At 46.7% G+C, this 24,198-nt stretch overlaps 1 protein-coding gene across 1 annotated transcript in view; it reads right to left on the reverse strand.

Annotated features, from left to right (window-relative positions):
- Positions 1 to 2,018: 2,018 nt before the first annotated feature.
- Positions 2,019 to 24,198, reverse strand: part of MSI2 (musashi RNA-binding protein 2) — a 493,957-nt gene continuing 471,777 nt past the window's right edge. Inside the window, exons 11-13 of the mRNA XM_006889256.1 lie at positions 7,265 to 7,419; positions 4,638 to 4,708; positions 2,019 to 2,222 (exon numbers count right to left, since the gene is read on the reverse strand). Coding sequence (XP_006889318.1) covers positions 4,667 to 4,708; positions 7,265 to 7,419 — 197 coding nt within the window. The 3' untranslated portion in view covers positions 2,019 to 2,222; positions 4,638 to 4,666. The remainder of the gene's footprint in view (positions 2,223 to 4,637; positions 4,709 to 7,264; positions 7,420 to 24,198) is intronic.

Genomic DNA, 24,198 nt, shown 5'->3' on the forward strand with positions numbered 1-24,198 from the left:
TAACCTAACATTTAATTAAAAAAAAAAAACAAAACAAAACCAAGATTTAAAAATTTTTAATGTCCTTGTGGTTTAATTAGAATTGGAAAAAAGCCTTTTTTTCCCTCTCTTTTTCTTTCTTTCTGGGTTAGCATTTTGGAGTCTTGGTTGAAGATGCTTTTGGCCTACCATGTGTGTGAATGTCTACATTATTCTACTTTGTTAGTAAAATTTATAAAAATACGAGTGCAGCAGCTCTTTATAGTTAATGTCGCATTCAGTGTCTCAAACCGGCTGTGCCTTAAGTACCAAATTTATAAACGTAACAATTTAAAAAATATTAATAAAACGTCAATATCACATTTTTAAAAAAGAAAAAATATATATCCACACTACAATATGTTTAATGCCATCTATTGAGTTGTACTTCTATAGTTGCTGTTGCCAACCTATTACCAATATTTAAAAAAAAGTTAAATTAAAAAATATCCTTCATCATAAGTATCTTTCCCCAACTGAGGACCATATATTATAACAGCCAATGTCAAAACATGTGCAAACAGGAAACTGTCAGTTTTTCCCACCAGTCACAGTGCAGTGATGTTTATACTTTTTATTTTTAAAATTCTGTTTACATCTACAATAAATTAAAAAAAAAATCTCCCATAGCCTCTCTGGTGATACTTGCAGCACTGAGGTATTAAAAAAAAAATATAAACCAAAAGGTTGATTTTCTAATTTGTCGATAGAAAGTGAATGGAGAAAAGGTTTCATTAATGCAGGCTTATCCACTCCTGGCCCTGTGGGGGGGTGGGCGGGGGGGGTGGGAGGAAAGAGAGGCCTAGTGTCCTATCAACCCTTTGGAGGTGCTGAAATGATTGGACAATAGAAAATGATCAAATATATTTAAAAATTAAGACTGAAAAAAAAAGAATGTCCCCCCACCTACCCCCACCCAAGCCAAACAGATGTGCTTTGAAATTTTAAATATGTTAAATATTAAAATTGTAGCTTTGTTTTATTTTCTTTTTTTAAAAAACGTCTTGGGAAAAGCAGTTTTTCATATTTTAAATAAAAATCTAACTAGACGGTAACATTGGAAGCTGTGCACAGAGGTTAATATGCTGGTATGACACAAATACAGTTCTTAGGTCTATCACACAGACAAAAAAGGAGCTAAACAGTGTTCTAACTTCTCCTGGGGTCGTCCTGGTAACTGGGTGTCCCCAGTCTCAGTGTGACCGTGTCATCGTCCCCTCCCCTCCTTCTCCCACAGAGCATCAAACTGCCTGGGACGGACTCCCTCACAAAAATATTTTTTGATTCTCTCTTTCTTAATAGTTTCTATGTAGTTAATGGAATTGTATTTACAACATTTCTCTCTTTTTTGTTTGTTTTTTGTTTTTTTTAGAATTCACAATTTCAAAAACCTTATAATATCACCTCTTTCAACAGAAAAAAAAGCACTTATAGAAAAGGAGGAGACTCAAAACATGGTCGTCCTTACCTTATTGCCGAAAATAGATATACTTAGGTTAACAAAGAGACATCACAAAAAAGGACTGCTGGAGTCTGTTACTTAGCCTACGACAGCTCACTTCTACAATGCAAAATAGGAAGTTCAGGCCCACCTCCTGCTCCAAGATTTCTCAAGTTTGCTTCAGCATGTGTTCAGATTCCACCCGAAAACTCATACAGTCTCAGAATTGGTACCAAAATATTGAGAGTAATATTACCATCTCAGCATCCTTTAAAAGTGTGAACAGAATCAAACAAGAAAAAAAAAATCCCAAACCTCATATATTTTTTTAAAAGAAAAAAAAATAACTCCTTAATATAACAGTTATACTATGGTTAGCTTTTCACTAGATATTAAAGCTATATGACTACGTGACTAAGTCAAAAATCACTACCAAATGTGATTCAAAGAGACTTAAAAGGAAAAGGGGAGAGATAGGAGAAGGAAACCATCGAGGAAAAAAAAAATCAACCCAAAAAACCCAACAAAAATGGAAAAACAAACGAAAACCAAAATCATAGGTTATATACACATTTAAAAGCTGTTGTCTTATATTACAGCAGATCTGTGAGATGATAAGATGGAGTCAACCCTCGATCCGAAGCGAGCCATCTCTGGTTGGGATGAGGAGTGAGGCTGGTGGGGGTCCAGGTCTGATGACATCACCTAAACAAAGGGCCGCTCAGAAACTTCGCCCAGTCTTGCCTGGACATCCAGGTATGCTCTGCGTGGTGCAGGATGTCAGGAACGCCCAGAAGAGTATCGGAGTTGGGTGGGAGGAGAAAGAAGGAGTGTTAGGCCAGTATTCCAGTCAACCGCTCAACTCCAGCTTTCCCTTGGCTTGTCTGTGTGACCACGGCCTGGCTGCCCGCTTGCCTGATTCTAGGGGGTGGCCAGCTCCCCACCTCTAGGTCCCCTACTTGTTACAGTACCCGTGACTCTGACAGGATAAAGACCAGAAGTGAGTCCAACCCCCGGGGTGGCACAGGGTTTGGATCACTTCCCTGGTGAACTGCACCTCGATGGGTAAAGCTTTTCCCTGTTTAATTATCTTTTCAAAGCATTATTTTCAAAATTTATGCTTCATTGGACACCCATTGATGTCTAAGAAGAACTGAAAATTCACTTTTAATTTTTGAGAACATACTAGATGGCTAAGATTCAAATTCAGGATGTTTAAAGGCATATGCACTGAATTAATCAACTTTGACTTTAGGAAATATAGCCGGGCCCAGGACTCCCAGACTCGCTAACCACTTCTCCGTAAGTGGATGGTGAGCCCGATGGACTCACTGCTTTGACCGGGAGAATGTCGCAGGACTGGGCAGCAGGCACAGGCTCTCTGAGATGGAGCGGACTTGCTGGCACCCAACAACGAGAGGTCACCCCATGAGGGACAGATGGCACCTAATAAGAGGTCATGCCTTCAGGGACACAGTGTGTACCTAGAGCCTCTCTCTTCATTGCTGCAGTACAGTCATGTGACTCCATGAACCCCCTTAATCCATTCTGGATAGGTGGGGTGCCCATCTGACCCTTTTATGGAAATTGAGAGTTGGAGGAAGGAGGCTATGCTGCTGTGGGACCATGGGGCTGGGAGCCCGCCACCTCTCAGTTTGTTGGAGGTGGAGGGAGAAGGTGGCTGTACTGACTGGCCAGCCTCCTGCCTTCCAGAGGATCAGCTCATGGATTAATCCTTCTTCATCTGGCTCTCCTTTCCCTATGTCCACGGGGAGCCCTCAAACCCAGCTTAATTAGCAATGAGTAGCTGCTTCCTTCAAACGGTTAGTGGTCCAGGGCTCTGGCCAGCGGTGGCTGAGTGAGTGTTCAAAGGGAAGTGGAGGTGAGGCGTGGTGAGAATTCACACACGTGGTTTACTTGGTTAAGAGAGGCGGCTTTGTTAGTTGGCATGGCTTCTTAGCAGCAATATTAGAGAAATCCAAGAGATTTGTGGAGTTCAGCTTAACTCGGGTTCAGTCTGCAGAGTCCTAGCTGACTATGGGCCTGCAGTGCCCTCCTTCTAGAACAGGTGTCCCATTAACAGCAAACAGAAAGGGGCAAATTCACCTCTAGCCTCACTTCTCCTACGTCCTAACTCCAAGAGCGAAAGCCTTCTCCAGCCCTCATGCTCAGCTGGGATTTGCCAAGGGTGCTCCATTCCCAGGCTTCAGCTGTCGCCCCTTTTTTGCCCCAAAAGACAGGCTCATATTTTACCACTCCCCAAACTAACATGCAGACACAATATGCATTTAGTACGTTCATGGGGACAGTCCTCTCTCCCATTTTTGGTGTTCATCCCAAGAATCCATTTTCAGATAAGAATATGGAAAAGAGGTGTTTTCACCTGACTGCCCCAACTTTCCCTCTCCTCCATCCCATCCCCTCCACTTCCCCATCAAAGTGATTTTTAAGAAAATGTTTAATTAACTTGAGCTCAGTGTAGAAAGGTTAGGAAACTGGCAGGGATCCAAACTCATGTTACGCAGGTGATGTCGTTAATTTAATTTGCTTTTCGTGCTGTAATCTGGATAATTGCTCAGTAGTTACTGGCAAAAAATGTTTTCTTTTCACTAAAACATGGAGTCTGGTTGTTTGATGGTATAGACACCATTGGCTGAGTACCCGCGAGCCCTGGGGAGCCAACATGGCACAGTGACCTTCAAGGTCAGCTCTTGGGATGGGTATAAGGGACAGGCTGGTTCCCTCCCAGGCCTGGTGGAAGCCAGCACTTCCCTGCCTTCATCCCTGGGGACGGACACAACACAAGATCTCCTTCCAGTTTCCCCACACGCTTGATTATACTTCAAGACAGAGAAAGATGAGGAGTAAGGAAGATAAAAGGAATCACAGGATTCAAATCAAGGAACAAAGAGAGAGAGAGAGAAACTAACAAAAGGAGAGAGTGTCATGATTAAAGGTATCTGGAGCAAAGGGGTCAGATTAAAAGACTGCGATTTTCTTTAAGTCCCATTCTCCAGAAAAGGGGTCCAGGAAGGGAGTGGGGGAGGGAGAGAGACAGAGAGAGAGAGAATTCGATGTGGACGTGATGAGAAGGGCGTGTGCTTAAATGTATGACCAGTGCACATACATGTACGGACACGCCCGGCAGGGCGGAGACACACGGCAGAGACGGTAATACCTCAGTGAGATGGTAACGAAAGCACCCGCTCAATGGTATCCATTTGTAAAGGCCGTTGCAATCAAAGGTCCCTAAAATTGCACAATTGTTAAGGTCATCAGTGCGCTATACATGGGAACAGATTGTCACATTCTGGGAGAAGAATTCTCTCTAAGGCTAGTCCGTGGTTGCCAGCATGAATATGTAATTCTGAGACACCGTGCTGTGGGGGCCAAGCTGGTGTCCTCCCCGGGAGTCCAGGCTTCCTCCTCCATCCCTGCCCCATGCCTGCAGGTTTACCCAGTGGGTAAAACAAGAGCCACATCCGGGGTGGGGTGGGAGAAGGAAGCTCATTCCCCAAATGGCAGGGTTGTTGCCCTCAACCCTGGATTCAAAGGTAGCAAACGTCTGTGTTCACAGCCAGGGGCTCCAGCTGAGGAGAAGGTGCAGTGCATACAAAACGGGATTCTGTCTGGTTACTTCAGAAAAGCAGGACAGCACATGGGTCCGAAGACCCAGGTTTCCAAGAACAAACAGGGTCTGTGATTCTGAACGCTGGAAAAGGAAGTGAGTCGTGTTTTAAGTGCTGATGGACAGCTGACCAAATTGATGTGGCGCTAAGCTGAATAATAATATTCTGGATTTGCGACTACAGCTGACCTGAAAGGGATTTGACTGATTTAAGTGATACTGGTTTGGGAATGGAATTGAACAGGGACCCAGATTACTGGGGCCAGGGCTATAGAAGTGTGTGTGTTATTTGAGTGTGTTTAAATGTGCATGAAAAGATCTGTGTGGGAGAGGGACAGTGGTAGCCTATGTGTGAATGTGAATATAGAAGAGAGTGTATGAGAATGTGCGTGTGTGATATGGGGTGTGTGTGTGTGTGGTATAGTGGCATGTATTACTGTGTATCTGTGAGAGAGGATTTGTGTATGGCCCCATGGATGGTTTCTGTGGTGTGTATAGGTTAAGAGGGTATGCACCCAAGAGTGTGCTGTATAAGTATCTGTATGTATGTCTGTGTGTATGTAGTGTCTGTGTGTGGTGTGAATGAATGTGTAGTATGTATTATTCATGTGATACGTACGTGTGTGCGCGCGAGCACCCATATGTGAGTGTGGTTTCTGTGGGGTACTGTTTGTGATAAAGTGTGTGTTGTATGCAATTATGCGAATGAGTATTGGTGTTGCTACTGTTACGTACCATTAAACTGGAAGTGACTTACAGGTGACCCTCCGGGGGGTTTTCAGAGGCGGCGTATTACACAGGAGGAGACTGTCCATCTTTCTCCCACAGGAATGAGGATTAGTGTGTGGTATATGTGTGTGGAATATGAATGAATGTGTGGGGTATGTGGTGTTTGTGAGGGTGCTGGCTAAGTGTGTGTGGGGTGTATGTGGATTCTGTATAGTGTGAGACAGCAGGTGCATCTGTGACTGTGTGGTATTAAATCTGGTAGTTTAGTTTGTATGTGGTATGTGATACGTAATGTACGTGTGGTGTGAACAGGACACACTGTGTTGTGTGTATGTGATATCAATATGACATGTCGTGGTGTGTGTATGTGATGTAGGTGTGAACTGGGGGGGGGATGCTGGGAATTTGGCTGTGGTGTTTTAGTGGTGGGTGGGATGTGTGGGGTGTGTGGCCTGCAATGTGAGGGACAGGAGTCAGGGTGCTGTGCCCCCGTCCTTGTCTGCACTTGTCTCCCCAGCACAGCCCCCAAGGCCGGCTTGCCTGTTTTCTTCCAGAAGTCTAGTCCAACATAGACATGACCTGGGGCAGCAGATACTACCATCAGAGCTCAAAAAGAAACTGCCTCCCAAATGCTGTGTAGGCTTGGGGATAGGTGGCCGATTTGCTGCTTCCAAAATTCCAAAACGGGAGGGCAGTGAGTCAGCGGGCTCAGGCACATTCATGCTCACACACACCGGGAGGGAGAGGAACAATACAATCTGAAAACAGCATGCAAATCTGTTAAGCAAATTTCCATTGCCTGGATTAGTCAGATTATAGAACCACAGAGCATTACAAATATCAAATGCATCTGGCCTTCAGGGGGCCGAAGCTAAAGAACTCAAGTGGGAACTTACTTGGAACCTGGAAACTGCAAGAAATATTAGCAAAGGGGAATCATCTGGGGTTGGGCCTGCACACCCTCCTCCCAGGCACCCAGGTGCCACCAGGAACCTATCAGTGTTGGCTGCTATCACGGGGTAGGCGTAGAGGGCCCCACTCTGTGGAAAACCACAGTCTTCCAAACACAGGAAGCAAGGCTGAGAGCATTGAGCACCTACTATGTGCAGGGCATGTGACATAGTTTTTTGTTTTGGTTTTTTATTTTTGTGACACGTTTTATAGCCAGATAGAGACATGGGCTTCAAATAGGTAAGTGGGTGATGGTGGCAAGGTTGAAGGAGCTGGAGTGGTGACCCGCTCATGCTCCGGCCACACTATCACAGGTGCTGTGCCCAGTGCCTGGCCCACAGGCACTCAGGAGATGGCTAATGGAGGAGCTCAGCTGCAGGCTGAGGTGGTACATGCTCGTGATAAGGACCCCGTTCTACCTCTGTCTTCCTGATAAACCCTCCCCAGTGGTCAGGAAGAGTTGGTGGTCAAGGAGGAGGCAAGAGGCAGGTACTTACAGCTATGCCGTGGCCGAAGCCCGAGCCCGGCTGAGGGCTGGCCGCACTTATGTAATTCCCCACTCCGGAGTCCTGGCTGGCAGGGCCATAGAGATCGGCGACAGGTCCTGGGCTGTTGGCCCCCGGGAAGCCTCCGGGCCGCGCCGGGTTGGAGCCTGCCGGGGAAGCGGGCGCGCCAAAATTCGGTTGAGCACTGTAGCTATTCAGGACTGGTGTGCAGAGAATAGAGCTGGGTATGAGGCCAGAAGCCAGGCATGCACCGGTCATCACAAGCCAAACACTCGAGAGAAACAGCTGAGGCCCAACTTCTAACACTTAACCAAGGCCATGCGAAAACATCAGCAGGGACTCAAGAAGACTCAGCCCAGGCTACTACTAAGAAGCTCGGAGCTCCAAAAATAGAGTGAAAAAAACAATCATTCAACACACTACAGCAACCAACCGGGGGTGCTTCACTGCCCACCAAGTTACCACAATCAAAATAGATATAGATATATATATGGAAGAGAGAGAAAGAGAGAGATTTTTTTTCACATCTGAATTGATGCTCATGCAGTCTTTTCTAGATCTGGGCACGTAGAGACAGCATTCACATCCCATGCAAACTACAAAGGAACTAGTTTTAGACTACACATTGTGTTAATATTGATATTAAAACGTGACAGGAAACAAAGCAGTTTGTGTCCAGGAAAAAAAAAAAATCTTTGGGGAGGGAATTTTTGATCTTTTGTTTTTGTTTTGTTTCGCTTTTGGTTTATTTTTGGATCCATTAAATGACAAATTTGTTTGGGGGCAGAAAAAATTAAGAAAGAAGAGATACAAAAAAGATCTCCATTTCCCACCCCCCTCAAAGCCCTCCCCCCTCCCCTCCTGCTACTCCGGCCCTTCCCGCCCCTCCCGTCCATACCCCTGCATGAAAGTTGTCGATTCTGAACGTGGTCGGAGGATGGGATATGTTATGGAAAAGTCTGGGCATCTCAACATAACAGTAATGAAGGCGGCCGAGGACTCGCTGCTGGGGTGAGCGCAGGGGATGGAGGGCGGGGATGGGGTGGGAATGGCACACTTAGAGGCTGGGGCTGAAGCTGGGGTGAAAGCCAGTGGCCCTGTGGGACGCCCACACACTCACCTCCTGTAGAAGGGAAGGGGGGTTTTAAACTTTTCTTTTCCTTTTGTTTTAAAACACAAAAAAAGACAGAGAAGTATGAATGCAGAGCATACTGACTGAACTGGTGCATAGCTGAGGCACACCTGACCTAAGGGCCTGCCTCCTGTTAGATAGGACATCAGGCGGAGGAAAAGGAAGTGCAGTGCACATCTCTGCTGCAGAAATGGAACATCCACAGGTCCAGAGAGCAGAGTGCCGGGCGCTGGGCATGAGGAGATCCAGCCTCCTGCCCTGACCTCAGCCTTCCTCCAGTTCCATCATCTCCCCCTCACCGGAACTGAGGGCCACAGCCTGCCAACCAAGCTAATTTTGTCTCATTCTAAAAAATTTCTCGATAGTAACTGAAATGTTATTTTCTTTTCCAAAATGAGAAAAAGAAAAAAAAAAAGAATTAATTTTTCAAGGAAATGATTCAATTTCAAGGGGCCAGCCACTTTCGGACAAGTCAATGTACTGAACAACCCACGTCCACTTTATCAGCTCCCAGGGGCTGCTCCTCATGACAATCATTTCTCTCTCTGGCCTTCCTCAGCAGCATCCTCTCCTTACTCTGCCTTCAACAATGGCAGAAAGAAATCACGCCCGTCAACTCTCCTCTAGCTTCAGCCTGGCTTGTGGTCCTATGTCCCACTTCCAGTGAGACCTGAGGCATCAGAGTGGATTTTTACCCGCTCACCCCTGGGATACGAAGAGAGGGATGACACACCCGAGCCAGGGCACCACTGAGCCTGGGCCCTGAAGATACAATGAAGACTATACCAAGCTGGCTCCTGATTCAGCACAGAAAACCCAAACTCTTGTCTCGGGGTGTCCTTTGGGGCATGAAGTCCCGAGGTGAGACTCCTTTGAAGCTGTGGCTGAGAAAATGAATAAATTGGCCAGTGGAAAGAACAGGTTAAAGAGGAAAAGGTGGGGGGGATTACAGCAGCTTAGCACGAGTGAATGGCTTATTTGGGAATGTGCTGGCAGACAAAGGGGATGGGGATTTTTGAATACAGAAGATTAAACTTGTAGATAACATTTGGCCCTTCTCACTCATGGAAGCAAATATCAAGCTGAGATATTCAAAAGGCTGTATTATCTTGGTTGCACACACTTTTTCTTCTGAGCTGAGAAAATGGAAAGGGCTCAGGCAGTGGACTCCTGGTCTACCCAGGCAACTGAGCGTCCTGCCTCGTGCAAAGTAACTGAGTCGGCTCTGTTTTGGGGCAATAAGGTGGGGTGGGCAGTGGCAGAAGGAGAGGGAAGATGTTTTGCCTTTTGTTTCTCATTTGACTGGATCAAGGTAGAAGCCTGTGGCGGACCCACCTATTTAAGATATGAGGAGAGGAAGGTTAGGGTTTGGACCCTTCAAGCAGGGAGAGATGGCAAGAAACCAATCCAGACAGCAAAAATAACCATGAAGACAGAGGTCACCAATAGATGCTGGCCACAGATGCCTCTGCCACAGGCTTAACGGACAAGATGGCTCAAAGCTAACATTGCCACGTTGGAACTACCCATCCCTGAGTTAGATTTAGCCAGAAGGGAGATCCTACAGTAAGGAGCTCCTTATAGGGCTGTATCACTCCTCCCTGATCAGGTATCTCTTATTAAATGCCATGAGTATCACCTGGAGAAGGCGCTGTGTTAGTATGCAGCTTTAAAATCTCCACGTCTTATTTTCTTACACCAGTTAGTTCAATGTCACCTTGCAGACGTCCCTCAGGCTGGGTGAAAGAGCAAGGCAGCCTGGTACCCACTAGAGGGCGCAGTCAGCAGGCGCTCAGCCTCTGGTCCCTTCTCCAGCCTCAGGGTGGTGAACTTGCGCCCTGCAGGGCTGGACCCAGAGCAGAGGCCCTCCTGGGATCCACAGCCAGCATGCCCCCTGGATTGTCAGGAGACCCAGGTTCCAGAAAGCTTGCAGAAGCTCCCAAACAAGCCACCTGGAATCCCATGCATCTCTACTAAAACTCCCTAAAGCTTGGAAGGCTTCTTGGGAAGAGAAGTAGGCAAGGCACTGCCCACATAAACTTGTCGGCAGGTCTGGCTGTGGGAAGGCATTCAGGAGAAATCGTTTTCTTGAGAAATCAGAGGAGCTCCACACACTAAGCTCTGGCTGGCTACACGGAAGGGGTCTCTTTCTCTTCAGGCTGGGACTTGAGGTCAGGCAGGGGGGAAAGCCAGACACACTCACTCCCTGGAGCCAAATTCCTGGAGCCCAGGCTGCTCACCTCCCCCCAGGCACCCAGGCCCATTAGCAGGACCAGAAACGGCCCAACCACCAGGACTGGGGCAAGGAGAGGATGGTGGGGTTCCACACATGCTGAATGAGTCTGGGAGTTAGAAGTCAGAGATTAAGACTCCACTTCCAGAAGTGGCCCAAGTCTTGCAAATATCTTGGCATGTCTGTAGCAGAAGCCAGGAGTGTTGAGCCTTCTGGGGTGGCCCCTGTGCCAAGTGGCAGTCTGAGGGCTCACTGTGGTGAGCAGTGACTTCCTCATCTGCTCTGGGCAGGGGTCACGACAGCAGTTTAAACCTGAGCTCATTCCTCCACCCTCTCTGCCTCCCCTCTCGTCTTCTTGGTCAGGTGGGTCCAGGTGGTGCCCGGGTAGACAGCTGAGGTGGCAAGAAAGAGTACTGGACTTGGAGTCAGAAGGCCTGGGTGTGACCTGGGCACCCATCTACGAAACCTGGGTGACTGGAGGGGCAAAAAAAAAAAAAAAGCAGCCCTAATTTAATCTGACTCCAAAGGCTGTGAGAATGCAAAAAAGAGCAGGTGCTCAGTGCCTTGCCAAGTACAGGGCAAACCCAGGAGACTCTTTCTGAAGTCTTTGCGTATGCAAAGTCCCAGCAAGGCAGGTACCATCATATACCTCAACTGTTAATGTGTGTAGCTGGAGGAATGCATTTGAATTAAAGTTGGAGGGATTTTAGTTTGGATAAAAGGAGGGACTTCCTGCACATCCAGGCAATAAAACTCCTGGAAGGCTAATCCAGAAAAACCCAGGGAATCTCACCCTGGAGACCTTAACAAAGAAAGGCCTGTGTTTCAGACCTGGAAACCTCACCTGCAGAGCAGCTTTCCCCTTGGGGCTGAGTTCAGACCAGCCAGGTGTATGGTCTGCTTTCGCTGGCTTACATAGGGCATCTGACTGCCCTGTTGAAGCCAGATGGGGCTGGACTGGGAAGGGGGCATTATTAGTGGGAGGCAGGAAAAAGTGGGAGGGTATAGCCAGGGTTCCAGAAGCTCACTGGGGGTCCAGAAAAGAACAAAAGCCCAGGGGGCTGAAAATGGCTGGCAACATAGACATCTCCGTATTTTCCTTAAAGTGATGCCATGGGACCCAACGTCAAAAGCTAGAGCCCAGGCTTGTGATGGGAACACCACTCAGTGCCCACCTCTGGATCTGAGACCTGAAAGCCCAGAGAGAATTGTTTACTTAATCTCTTCCAGGTGAGATCAGCCCCTTTGTGAGTTGCAGCCCCCATCCAGCTCTTGGATCGGGGGTGGGAGGGTGGGGGGGGTTTCTTGCATTTCAGTAATGGTTAGGGCGGCCCTCATATCACTTTAAACCATCCACTGCTGTCAGGTTCAATCTCAGGCTGCAGACCCCTGTGGAGACCCAAGTCTGGGACAGAGCTTCTTCCCAGGCTGGCCACTGGGTGCGCAAAATCAGCCCAGAAGGCAAAATGCTGCCCAAACAGAATCAACCATGGCATGCATGTCAGAGTCCAGTGGAGAGGAGGGAGTTTCAGCTGGTCAGTGTCATGGTCTTCATTCCCCACCTGGCAGAATGAAGATCTGAGAGCTGGTGGGATGACACACCTTTGAAGGTTGGGGTTACATTAATCTTTAATCCTGATTTTAGTTGTTTTGTTTTTTACAAAAAAATGAAAAAAAAAAAAAGATAGAAGGACTATGCTGATTGGCAGGTTGACACTAGAAAAGGAGGTAGAGTTACGGCCTTCCTAATACATCAATTTCCATCCTGGTTCTGCTGTCGTGATTTTAAGCAGACTCTGTCCCCCATTAAGGGCTCCTCAAGGTCGGGTTTTGGACAGGCAAGAGTGCCCAGGGTTTTCACTGGCCCCTTCCCTCTCGACTAGACGGAAGAGCAACTGTCCTGTACCCCTATCACTCTGGATGCTGCTCCCTGGGTGCTGGCTGTCAAGTGGGGAAGCCTGCATGAGTCACTCTGAACATCCAAGTCACTCCTTCCTGGGGGCTCTGAAGACTGGCAGCTGAAACACCAAGCGCTGAGGGCTCTACACTGAAGCCTGCTTCACAGTGCCATCTGAAGGGAGTATCCACTATCCATTACAGTAGATGATGGGGAGGGGGTGAAGAGGAAGGTAAGCAGGAGAGGCCTGCTTCTGGAAGAGACGCTCGGCTGTGAAATTATGGGGCACATCTTGAGCACAGCAAGGTGGGATTATACTCTAGAAATGGGCCTGGCTATCCCTGCCCCAGGGATCCTGGGCTCCAGCTTTCTTTCTAGAACTCAGCCTCAAGGAAGGAGAGAGAGATAGAGAGGGCCAGCAATTAAGGAAGGAGAGGGAGATAGAGAGGGCCAGCAATTATGTCTGACCCGGGAAAACTGTATAACACATGAATTAAAATCAAATCCGTTTAGGGGCCCAGGTGCAGGGACAATCAATTTTACACACAATGTTGTTTTGGTTTTATTTTTAAATGGCTGAAATTCAGAAAGGAAAGTAAAAACTATTTCTGAACTGGGGGGGAGGATTTGGAAAGCAGTCTGAAGGAGGTTCTTTTCCAAGGTCTCCGTTTACCAGGGGAGGGAGCTCTGGTGGCCTAGTGAGTAAGGAGTTGTGCTGCCAACCCAATGGCAAGATGTTCAAATCCACCAGCTGCTCCTTAGGGAGATGGACAATCTCCTTCCATGCAATTCATAGCATCCACCCCCCCCCACTCCCCCCATTATCTCCTCATCAAGGGCCAAGCTGGTTGCTTGTTGGTTGGCTGGTTGACTGCCACGAGTTCCTGGCGGAAAGTCTAAGGATAGGCTTTGAATGGGCCTCATCAAAGCAATGAGCAAGGCCTTTGCCATGAGGGCAAAACCCTTCTTGAGCCAAGTTCAGGTTCCCATGCCTCTGAAGCCCCAGGGGCCTTGAAAGAACACTGTATGTTTTTATAGAGGGCAGCAAGAAAGTCACTGCCATTCTGCTCGGTGACCATGGGGCATGGGTATTTTCGTGTGACACTGGTGAAGGGGCTTGTCCTGTCAGTTTCCACTGTCTGCCAGGCCACAAAAGCATTGCCAACGATGGGCAGAGCTCTGCAGGGTATTCCCGATCCATCCTGACATGATCCCGCAGCTCAATAGCACCTCAGGCCCACACCGCCAATGAGCTTCCAGGATAACGCGGGAAGACCAACAGGGAGATGAAGTTTATGGCTGTGCTGGGGCAGGCGGTGTCTGAACACTAACATTAACTGGTTTCAGACTACAGGGCAGAATTAGCAAGGAGGAGTAGATGAGGAGATTGGGACACCATCAGCACCCAGGAGATGCTGTGGTGAACTGACAGGCAGCGGTGCACTCAGTGTCTGCTGTGCTACTAGTCTCCCTGTGTGTGAGGATGTGGGGTGCCCTGGGGTGATGTCAGAGCCTTGATACCTCAACGAGCCCTCCCAACCCTGAGGAGCCACAGAACCTGAGAAGTAGAGGGGAGCCTGGTACCTCTGAATGACTTCCTCTTCTGCTTCCAACAGCTTAGCTGTCCCAAATTTCTTTCAGCAGTTTGAATCTTTCTTTGCCTCTGAGATTGCAAACCCAAGAACGAGGACCAGACTGTCCAACTTTGGACCGCACTTGTTACCCTTTCCGAGGAGGGAGCTCTCTGGTGGTGAAGACATCTTCCCCGAGGAACCCTTCCTCTGTGTCACACCATAGAGAAGATGCTGTGTGCAAAGTAGATATGGAGATGGGTGGGGTGAAGGGAAAGGAGGCCCTTCCAAGCAGAGCCATCAGAGGTCCCCTCCAGGACACCAAGAGGACTTCCCTTGTCCCCAGAGACAACTCCACTCTACTGAGGGTGGACCTGGGGGAGCAGGGATTCCCAAGGACCCATCACTATTTACTGTCCCATCACATCAAATGGACAGCCTAGGCTCCTGCTACGGATGTGCTGAGGAAGATGCCCAAGGGGCAGCCCCTTGAGGACCTTACAAAAGGCTTTCCACTCTAGCAGCTCGTCTTTAATGATCATAAAGGCGCTGGAGTTTAATCTATTTTTTATGTAGGCGCTAATAGCTCTGTGTCCTTGAAGTTCAAAGCGGGCACATACATGTCACTAATTAGCCAAGCACGGAGCCATTCAGCTCCCTCTCATGTTTCTAATTAGGTCTTTAATAACAAACACACTCCGACCTTACCAAAAGGCCCTCATTCCTCAGAGAGAAGAGGCAAGGGGCTCCTTCCCTGCATATGGGGGCTCCAGGCAACAAGTGATCTGTGTTCATGCTCTTACTCTCAGCCAGGACAGGGAGCTGGGGAGGGAGGCAGGAGAGTGGCCAATGAAGAAAAAGATCCCTGGCCCTGGACTAGCTCTGCTGCCTCCTGATCGCAGTAAGCTGAGGTGGGCTGAGCTGACGGGCCTGGCTTTATTTATGCATCTCTGAGGGAAAGGAACTGGTGACTGAATCACAGAGATGGTGTGAGGATCTGTATCTCAAAAGAACCAAGTGGTACTTAAGTCCATAGTTACTCAAAATTCTACTTATTGCTGTCAAGTCGTAATAGACGTAGTTGGTCTCCATTGGGCTTTTGATCTTGATGGGAGGAGATTGTCCAAATGTCTCGTTCAGAGCTGCTGGTGGATTTAACCCAGAGAAGCATGGCCTTTGTGTCAGCAGTGCAACTCTGAACTCCAATGAGTTTTCAGAAGCTGTGAACTGCACAGTAGGAGAGCACCCATATTTCTCCCTCACAGCAGTTATTGGCTCCAAACTTCTGCTTTGGGGATGGCAGTTCAACTCCTCACCCACTAGGCCACCAGAGGTGGCATCACCTATGCCCAGTGTGGTCTAGTCAATTCCAAATCATGGTGACCCTCCGTTGGATTTCTAAGGTTTCTTAACAGGAGGAGACTGCCTTGTCTTCTTCCTTGGAACAGCTGTGGCGGCTCTGAACTGCTGACTTTTCATACCACTGAGGCCTGCACTCCATTCTTGCGGTCCTGATCTGAGCAGTGTTGGGTGCAGCCTAAGGACTGTGCTGACAAGCAGCCAAGTTCGAGAATTATGTTCCTGGCCCCAATCTCAGGGCCAAATTCTCACCAATAGCAGTTATGAACAGGTCTACCTTTAACAGTGAATGCCACCCACCAAACAGAAAATTCTACAAAAGTTAATCAGCCACACCCAAGAACGAGAATCTGACTGTAGATTTTTAAATAATGATACATGCTTCTGGAAACAGCTCTCTCACTGCTTTTATGCATTAAAAAAAGAAGATACATGCTTCCAGATGCATCCCACACCATTTCCCCATCATTTGGAAATCCGTGCCTCCTCCTTCTCCGACTTTCTTTCAGATTGCGAGACATTACCATTTTTCTTTTTATCTTTTATAACCTTTAAAGATAAGGGATACTGTGCTTTGGAAATCCCAGCAACACAGTGTGAGAGCTAATATGGCCAAAGGGAGTGAGTTGAGCTGCCAACCCAAAGGTCCCATCTCTCTGTGGTTCGAATCTACCAGCGCCTTTACTGACTCAGAGACCCAATGAAGTCGAGGTGGTTCCAACTCAAAGGCAGTGAGGAGTAATAGTTTGGCCTTCAAGGCCCTTCTAACATAAACTTCTCATTTTACAGCCATAGACGTTGGTCTTGAGAAGTGTTTTGCCCAAGATTCCCAAAGTTTTTAGTGCAGTACTCAGAAAATTTTCCAATTCCTTATCTGTATTCTTTCTTTTTTCTCTAAAAGGTTTATCTTTCCTGGATTATTAATCCACAAGGCTGGCTCCACCCTCAGCCTCAGGAGGGAGAAGAGTCACAAGAGAAGTCTCAGTATTCTCAACAGTGAAGGCAGGACATCAGAAGAGACAGAAGCAATGTTTGACCACTGTCATTTCTCAAAATGTACCCTTTAAGGCAGGTATATGGAGAAGGGGAGGAGAGCACTGAAACTGCCTCTCCGTCGGTCCAAGATGGCACAGGACCAGGCAGCACTTCATTCTGCTTACCCATGAGTTGGTGCCATTTTCATGGCAACCAGCACCACTACCTCGGCAAACTTCTCTGCACACCTGGGGTTGAACAATCAAGACCAGAAAAGTCTAACAAGTTAGCTAAGTTTACAAGGCAAAATTAAACTAACATTTCCTCCGCTGCCAGTCTTTATTTTCTGGTTTTGTTGACACTGCCGGGTCTCTTCCGCCTGGGTCAATGCTCAACTGACCCCTGAGTCCTGTGCATCCTGATCCTGTCAAGAGTTTGCAATGCACAGACCCTCTTCTCCCTACGGCCAGGAAACCTGAGCCTCTCAGGTTACAATGAGAAATAACTTCCAGAAGAGACGGTAGAAGCAGATTGGGCAGCTTTTTTCCCCCACTGCTGCCTTAACCACAGACATACAGGTTTGCATTAATTGTTTACCACCGACCTGGACAGATCATTTTATTAATATTAATAAGTAACCAGGAACAAAAGGCTCTTTTATTTTTAGCCTTCTCTAATTGCGTAGTAATTACTCATCTACAAAACAAATGAACCCCTGCTCGCAGTTGCCATGGTACCCAGAGTCCTGCCTCCCTGCAAAATGATTGGCTGGGGACTCGCGGCTCCAGGCTGTGGCTCCACCTCTTACCTACCCATTGGCCCAAAGCAAAGCCCCAGCAACTGAGTAGCCAATCCTCTTTTAGTCCTAGGGCGGGGTTGTGCTTCCAAGGGACCTTGCAGATTCAGCCCTCTCAGTCCACAGGAAGCGCTGTTGATTCACCCCTAAGGAGATTGTCCGTCTTTTTCCTTAGCAACTCTCCCTTGTTCCACCTTCTAGTTTCTTTGGGGCTGTGGCTAACTTCCTACAGCTTTGTTTTAGCTAAAGATTGTGTTCAAATAACTACCTTCAGGCTGGCTTCCTGTTTAACCAACCGACCCTCCTCTAGGTCTCCTTTGTCTGACATTGAATGGATTTAGGGACCAGTAGGAAGATGTATGGTAATTTCCTGTCGGAAATGTCAGGCAAAACCACGCAGGACCATGCCGCTAGAGTTGCAATAGCAGAAGCAGGTGCAAAAACATATATAAGGTCTCCTGGGGGCTTGTTAATGATTTGAAGTTACTGTCTCCTTCAAGACTATGGGGAATTGAGCTGAGAGTAGCTTTGTCTGTGTATCTGTGTGTTTTTGTGGAGTGAGTTCTAGTGGTCCTGGTGGATGAGGCGTTGCACTGCTAAGCCACTGTACGCTGTTCAAATCTACCAGCAGCTTAGCGGGAGAACAATGGTCATTCTCCTCCAGTGCGATTTATAGCCTCTGAAATCCCTTTGGAGGGTCAGCTCCATGTCGGTTCTGACCTGACAGCACATAATGGTGTGTTTTAGTGATGCAGCACCTTGCTCTGGCATCACTAGGCTGCTATGATGGAGCAGCTACTATTGACTGTGGCTGAGACAGCTGACTCTACTGAAACCTGGGCTCTGATCCTGTCAGCCACTTAAAGCCACCTACCAGTAGCCAGGAAATAAAAAACCGTATTGCGATGGGAAAGTCTGCGGTTAGGGACCTCTCTAAAGTACTCAAGAGCAACGATGTCTCTCTGGAGACTAAGGTGTGCCTGATACAGGCCATGGTTTTTGCAATCACTTGTTATGCATCAGAGAGTTGGACAATGACTAGGGAGGATAGAAGGAGAATTGACGCCTTTGAGCTGTAGTGCTGGAGCAGAGTATTGAATGTACCATGGACTGCCAAGAAAACAAACAGATTCATCCTAGAGAGGGTTAAACCAGGCTGCTCCTTGGAGGCAAGGATTCTGGGGCTTCGCCTGACATACTTTGGACATGTTGTAAGGAGAGACAGGTCTTTAGAGAGGGACATCATGCTGGGTAGAGTAGAGGGACAGCGCAGGAGGGGAAGACCCTCTATGAGGTGGATTGATTCAGTGACTGGGGTAATCGGGATGGGTGTGTCAGAGGCAATGAGATTGGCACGGGATAGAGCACAGTTTAGGGCTGTTGTACATAGGGTCGTTATGAGTCGCAAACGACTCGATGGCACATAACAACAACAACAACTATTGACTTGATGGCACATAACAACAATCCTCTGAGCCCTAGTTTTAGAATTTTTAAACTGGGAATGACAGTGCTCACTTTATATGACTGCCCTCAGAGTTCCATAGAATAAAGGACATCAGTGGGCTCACATTAAGCTGTGTTAGCTATTAAATAAGGAGCCCTGGTGGTGTAATGCATTATGAGCTGAGCGGCCAATGGAAAGGTCGGTGGTTTGAATTCACCCACTGCTCCACAGGAGAAAAGCGGTAGACTCCTCCTGTTAAGATTTACAGCCTTGGAAACCTGGTGGAGGGAAGCCATGGGTTTGTGTGTATTATTATTAATGACACCTGTGTGTGGTCCAGCTGCTAATTAAAAGATTGGAAGTCTGAGACCCAGAAGGGCCTCAGTAAAAGGATGGGCAATCTAATTCTGAAAAATCAGTCATTGAAAACTAGACTGTGAAGTTTAGTTCTATTCTGTAGCATATGGGGGGGGTGTTTATCATGAGTCAGAACTGAATTGATAGCAACTACTTTTAAATTACTGTTAACAGGTTACTATTCTCATTTGAGGAGCTCTGGTGGCTTAGTGGTAAGGAGTTGCACTGCAACCCAAAAGCACACAGTTTGACTCTACCAGCTGCTCTATGGGAGAAAGATGGGCAATCTCCTCCTGTGCAACTTCCAACCTCTGAAAACCAGTTGTATGGTCACCTGTGAATCAGCTGTGACTTGATGATACACAACAACAACATTCTCATTTAAAGGAGCTCTGGTGGCATTGTGGGTAAGAAGTTGCACTGCCAACCCAAAGGCAGGCAATTCAAATCCGCCAGCTTTTCCATGAGAGACAGATAGGCAATCTCCTCCCATCGATTTATAGCCTCTGAAAACTAGCTGGAGGGACAGCTATGAGTTGGTCCCAACTGAATGGCCATGACAACATTATCATTACTTCATTAAAAGTGCCCTGGGAAGTGCCATTAGCATTCTATTAACACTCTGACAGAAAAGTTTCACTCAAGAGCCCTCCCAGGTGGATCTGAATCTGGAGCTTCATAGCTATGCTATGTGGTAGCTTTCACAGTGGCCCTTTCATCCTCTGGTGAATCGGTTTCTAATAGTCAATCAGCTGTCCAAAAGCATTATTTACCTGCCTCTTGTTTGCAGAATCTCCAGCTGAGAAAGAGACTTTTTAATTAATATTAGTAAGTACCTAGAAACAAAGGGTCTCTTCATTTCCTGCTTTCTCTAATTGCATATATAATATTTCATACAAATAATATGTACGGTGTACAGTTTCACAACATGTACAACTTCATATCTTATTTTCATAAGCATATTATTGGTAAAATATTTTTTACATGTTTTTTACTTACATTTCTTTTTGTCTCTTTATCTTTTCACCCAACAGATTTAATGTTACCAGGATAAAATGGCTCCAGTGATGACATAATTTAAGATGGGTATTTCTCTAAACCAAATGCGGCGAGTGGTGAACTGAATGGGCTCGCTATGGCAATGGGACGTTATGTGGAAAAAAAAAAGTCTACAAAAACATAAAGTGCTAGAAATTAGGGAGGAAGAACAGACCCTCAGCTTAAAATGATAAGAGTAAGGTGTTATGTTTTATTGCCATTCTTGTGCCCAGGGGTTGTCATGACAACAGTTTTCTACTTGAAGCAGACCTGGTGGCCAGAATGTCCCTGGAACCTTATCCAATGTTATCCATTGCAAAGATACCAAGTTCAGAGATTTTGTTGGCAACTAATACATAGAAGTTGACCATCTTTTACTCCCAATCGTCCAGAAGCTACGGGCCTATGGTGGGTCTCATTTTTGTGGAAAGATTACTTCCTTTCATGAATTTCTAAATACAAGTAAAAAATGTACCTCTAACCTTGAAATCTGGGATTTCTCTTTCACTTGCCAGAAGCTTCACTTTGATCTGAATTGAAACAGGAGAGAAAACTTGATTTTTGTTCCCTTCAAGAAATTATCCACTCTGCCGTCCTCGCTTTTCAGGCTCACAATCTGCACGTTTTCTTGCACTGATTTTCTCAGGCTCCTTTTCCTCCATTTGCGAACAGACAGCTCCCCACCACTGGCTCTCTCACAACCACTCTGCTGCTTGTTTCTTCTGCCCTTGCAATGACTTTCAGTTTGAAGTCGACAGTGTACGACTTGCATGTAATTCTTGACATGATCCTAAAGGGTTCTCAGATTCAGATGTTCAGAAAAAACTGTGCACAATAGAATCAATAACTGGCTGGTTCCAGTAAAGAGACTGCAGAAATAAAATATGAGTTGTGCAAGGAGTAAGAGTCCTTTTAAAATGCTTGCAAGCATAAGACTGAGGTGACTCAGGACCATGATCAAAGACATTGGTGTAATAGGACATAATTAGGCTATGCAATCACTAGATAAAAGAAGAATCGATACGTCTGAGTTGTGGTGTTAGAGAAGAGTATTGAATACTGTGGACTGCTAAAACAACAAAAAGGCTCATCCCGGAGAGGATGAAACCAGGCTGCTCCTTGGAAGCAAGAATTTTGAAGCTCCATCTGACATATTTGGAACATGTTGCAAGAAGGGACCAGTCCTTACAGAGGGATATCATGATTGGAAGGATGGAAGTAATGGGTGTAGGTGTGTCAGAGACAATGAAACTGGCTGAAGATAGAACAGGGTTCAGAGCTGTTGCTCATAGGATATGAGTCAGAGTTGACTCTACATCACATAACAACAGATCATGAGAGAAGCAGACCTGACATAGCTTAATGGTTTCACTGAAGTCCATGTGAAGTTTTCTAATTCAACTGTTGAGCCCAGAGCCATCAGGTTGTTGGTGTTTTTGTTTGCTCCTCAAATTAAAAGTCTATGTTGGGCCACAATTGTGATGATGTCACATTATGTCAACGCTGATTGAATCAAGATTCCTACTGTTAGCTACCAGATGTCTTTTATGCCACTGCAGTCGTCACTTTGTTTCCAACTGTGAGCAAGTCATTCAAGGGCAGGCTTTGGTAAGTTTAAGGTTCTGATAGAGGGCTCAAAACTGAGACATTCTGAGTCATAATTATCAACTTAAATTAACAGAAACAAATGCATGGTTTCAACAACATACATTCCTGTTTCTGGAGTATGCTACTAAATCTGATCCATGACTTCTTCAGCAAGACTTAGTTTATTAGACAAGCATGATCAAAAGTAACATTTTTTTTACTACCTCAGGAGGCTGAAGTTCACCTCAAACAAAGTCATATGACATGTATGTGATATGCATGCACATACTATGCCAGAACTTCTAAACCTAATTTTTTATTTCCAAGTGGAATCTGTATGTGTCTATGCATTTGTGTATCAGTTGCATGGGTGTACAATGTATAAAGACTAGGCTGAGTCTGCCTCTGGTGAGTCTTAGGGTACATTGTTAAAGCAGGCAGACACATGTAACCTCACCTTTCATCCAGGAGACCTGACTAGGAAGGGAACTGAAGATCTGAGAGAGCCAAGGTTAAGGATGGGGATGCTTCAGGCAGCACTGATAAAGTAACGGCTTCCTGGAAGCCTGGAATCAGATTTGAACTAAAGCTACAAAGACAAAACTAGAAGGAAAGAGACTGGCAGAAAGAATGGGGGCAATGGCCACGAACAGCCTTCATCTTGTTGACATGAGCCAAAAAGGAATATCAGGAAACAAAGGGGTAAAACCAAAGCTGGGAAGGTGGTGCTCCCTGATGGAAAGCCCTCCTCTGCCCACCTCATGATCTCCTCTCTTTGCTTCAGGTCAAAACCCCAGTTCAGACCCAAAGAATAAGGATCAAGCTGTGGCCTGAATGATAGCCATCTTCTATAGCTATTTCTGTCCTCAACTGAACTCCACTGCCATAAAGACTATGAGCTTCCCACCAATATGACTACATAGGCCTGGCTTTCCTTCCAGGTCTCCCAGAACCTAGCCTGTCTCTACCACTTCAACCACGTATACCACCACGGCTGAGCTTTTATGCCAAGTTCTCTCCCCTGCAATGTCCTCCCATAGGAGGTCCAACTGATGTCTTACCTCCTCCACTGAACTTCCCTGATCACTGATCACTCTCTGATGGGAAGGAATCTACTCCTCCTAACGGAAGATCAGCTTTTACTCACATGGATTTATGCTGGTTCTATGTTCTCCCGACAAGACTGGAAGGCCACTGAGGACCAAGCCAGGGTGTCTGTCAGCATCCCACCCCAGCCCTCACCATGATGCTGAGTCCTAAAACGTGAAGCCATGCACAGTTGGGCTTTTGGATACAGCTAAAAGGATCTCGATTCAAAGGCCTCGGATATTATCTGATACAGATAATAATTAGTAATTATAATCATCTCATTAAATTCTTAATAAATGTCTGTCAAATTAAACTCTGTGGTAAGCATGTCCCAAACTCAGCTCTGAAATCAGATCTGACCGAGTGTAGAGTTTTGACCTGAGCTGGAGTCCTCTGTTAACACAGAGATAAAACCTGGAGTTTCTGAGGATTCCCAACGAATCCTTCATTCTTACTTATGTGAAGTGTCACAAGCAGTGGGGTCAAGTTCGGTATTCTGCAGCCTTGACCAGAGCCCTGCTCCCCAGCTGTGAGACTGTATCCTGTCACCCAATATTCCTATTTAAAAATGCAATGAAAAGCAAGTATGCTCAAACACTGCCATCGAGTCAGTCTAACAACTGGCCCTACAGGACAGAGCAGAACTGCCCCACAGCGTCCCAAGACTGTCATTTTTACAGAAGCAGACGGCCACGTCCTCCTAGTGCTGAGTGGCTGGGGGGGTGGGGGGGGGAGGGGATCTGAATTGATGACCTTTGGGTTGGCAGTGGAACACTTTAACCACAGTGCTACCAAGGTTCCTTTAGATATGTCATATCAGCTCCAAAATGTCTGCTTCCTTCCTCTCTCCTGGGGTAGCAGGGACAATATAAAAGATTAAAAAACCTTCCCGAGCCATCAAGTTGGAACTGACTCATAGGTGACCCTCCAGTGGGTTTTTCGAGGTAGTAAATCCATGGGAGACTCTGCAGAAATTAAATGAGTGAGGATGCCTGGCACATGCTCCTCTAGTAATCTTCACTCACATGTGGGCTCACCAGTTATTAGGGGGAGGTTTGGTTTACACAGTATTCCCATCCCATTCGGGGTACAAAGAATCTCCGTTCCTCTCTCTGCTGTAGACTGCTATCGTGCACCGTGGAGTCAGAACTGACCCCCAGCTGAACCTCTAGGAGGTTTTCAGAAGCAATAAATCACACTGGAGGAGACTGACTGTTTTTCCCCCCCTGTGGAGCCTCTGGTGGATTTGAACTGTGACCCTTTGGGTTAGCAGCACAACTCCTGACCACTAAGCCACTAGAAATCCCTTCTGCTGTGGGCTACCTGTGCTTACAGGATGACCCTGGACAACCTATATTTTTACTCCTGCCCAGGAACACGGGGCCTGGGCTCCACGCCAGCATGAGAGAGAGGCCAAGCAGCCTGGGGCAGGAGGGATGTGTCA

The sequence above is a fragment of the Elephantulus edwardii genome, unplaced genomic scaffold (genome assembly GCF_000299155.1).
Source record: "Elephantulus edwardii isolate Elephantulus edwardi_28Jun2011 unplaced genomic scaffold, EleEdw1.0 scaffold00077, whole genome shotgun sequence".
Taxonomy (NCBI): Eukaryota; Metazoa; Chordata; class Mammalia; order Macroscelidea; family Macroscelididae; genus Elephantulus; species Elephantulus edwardii.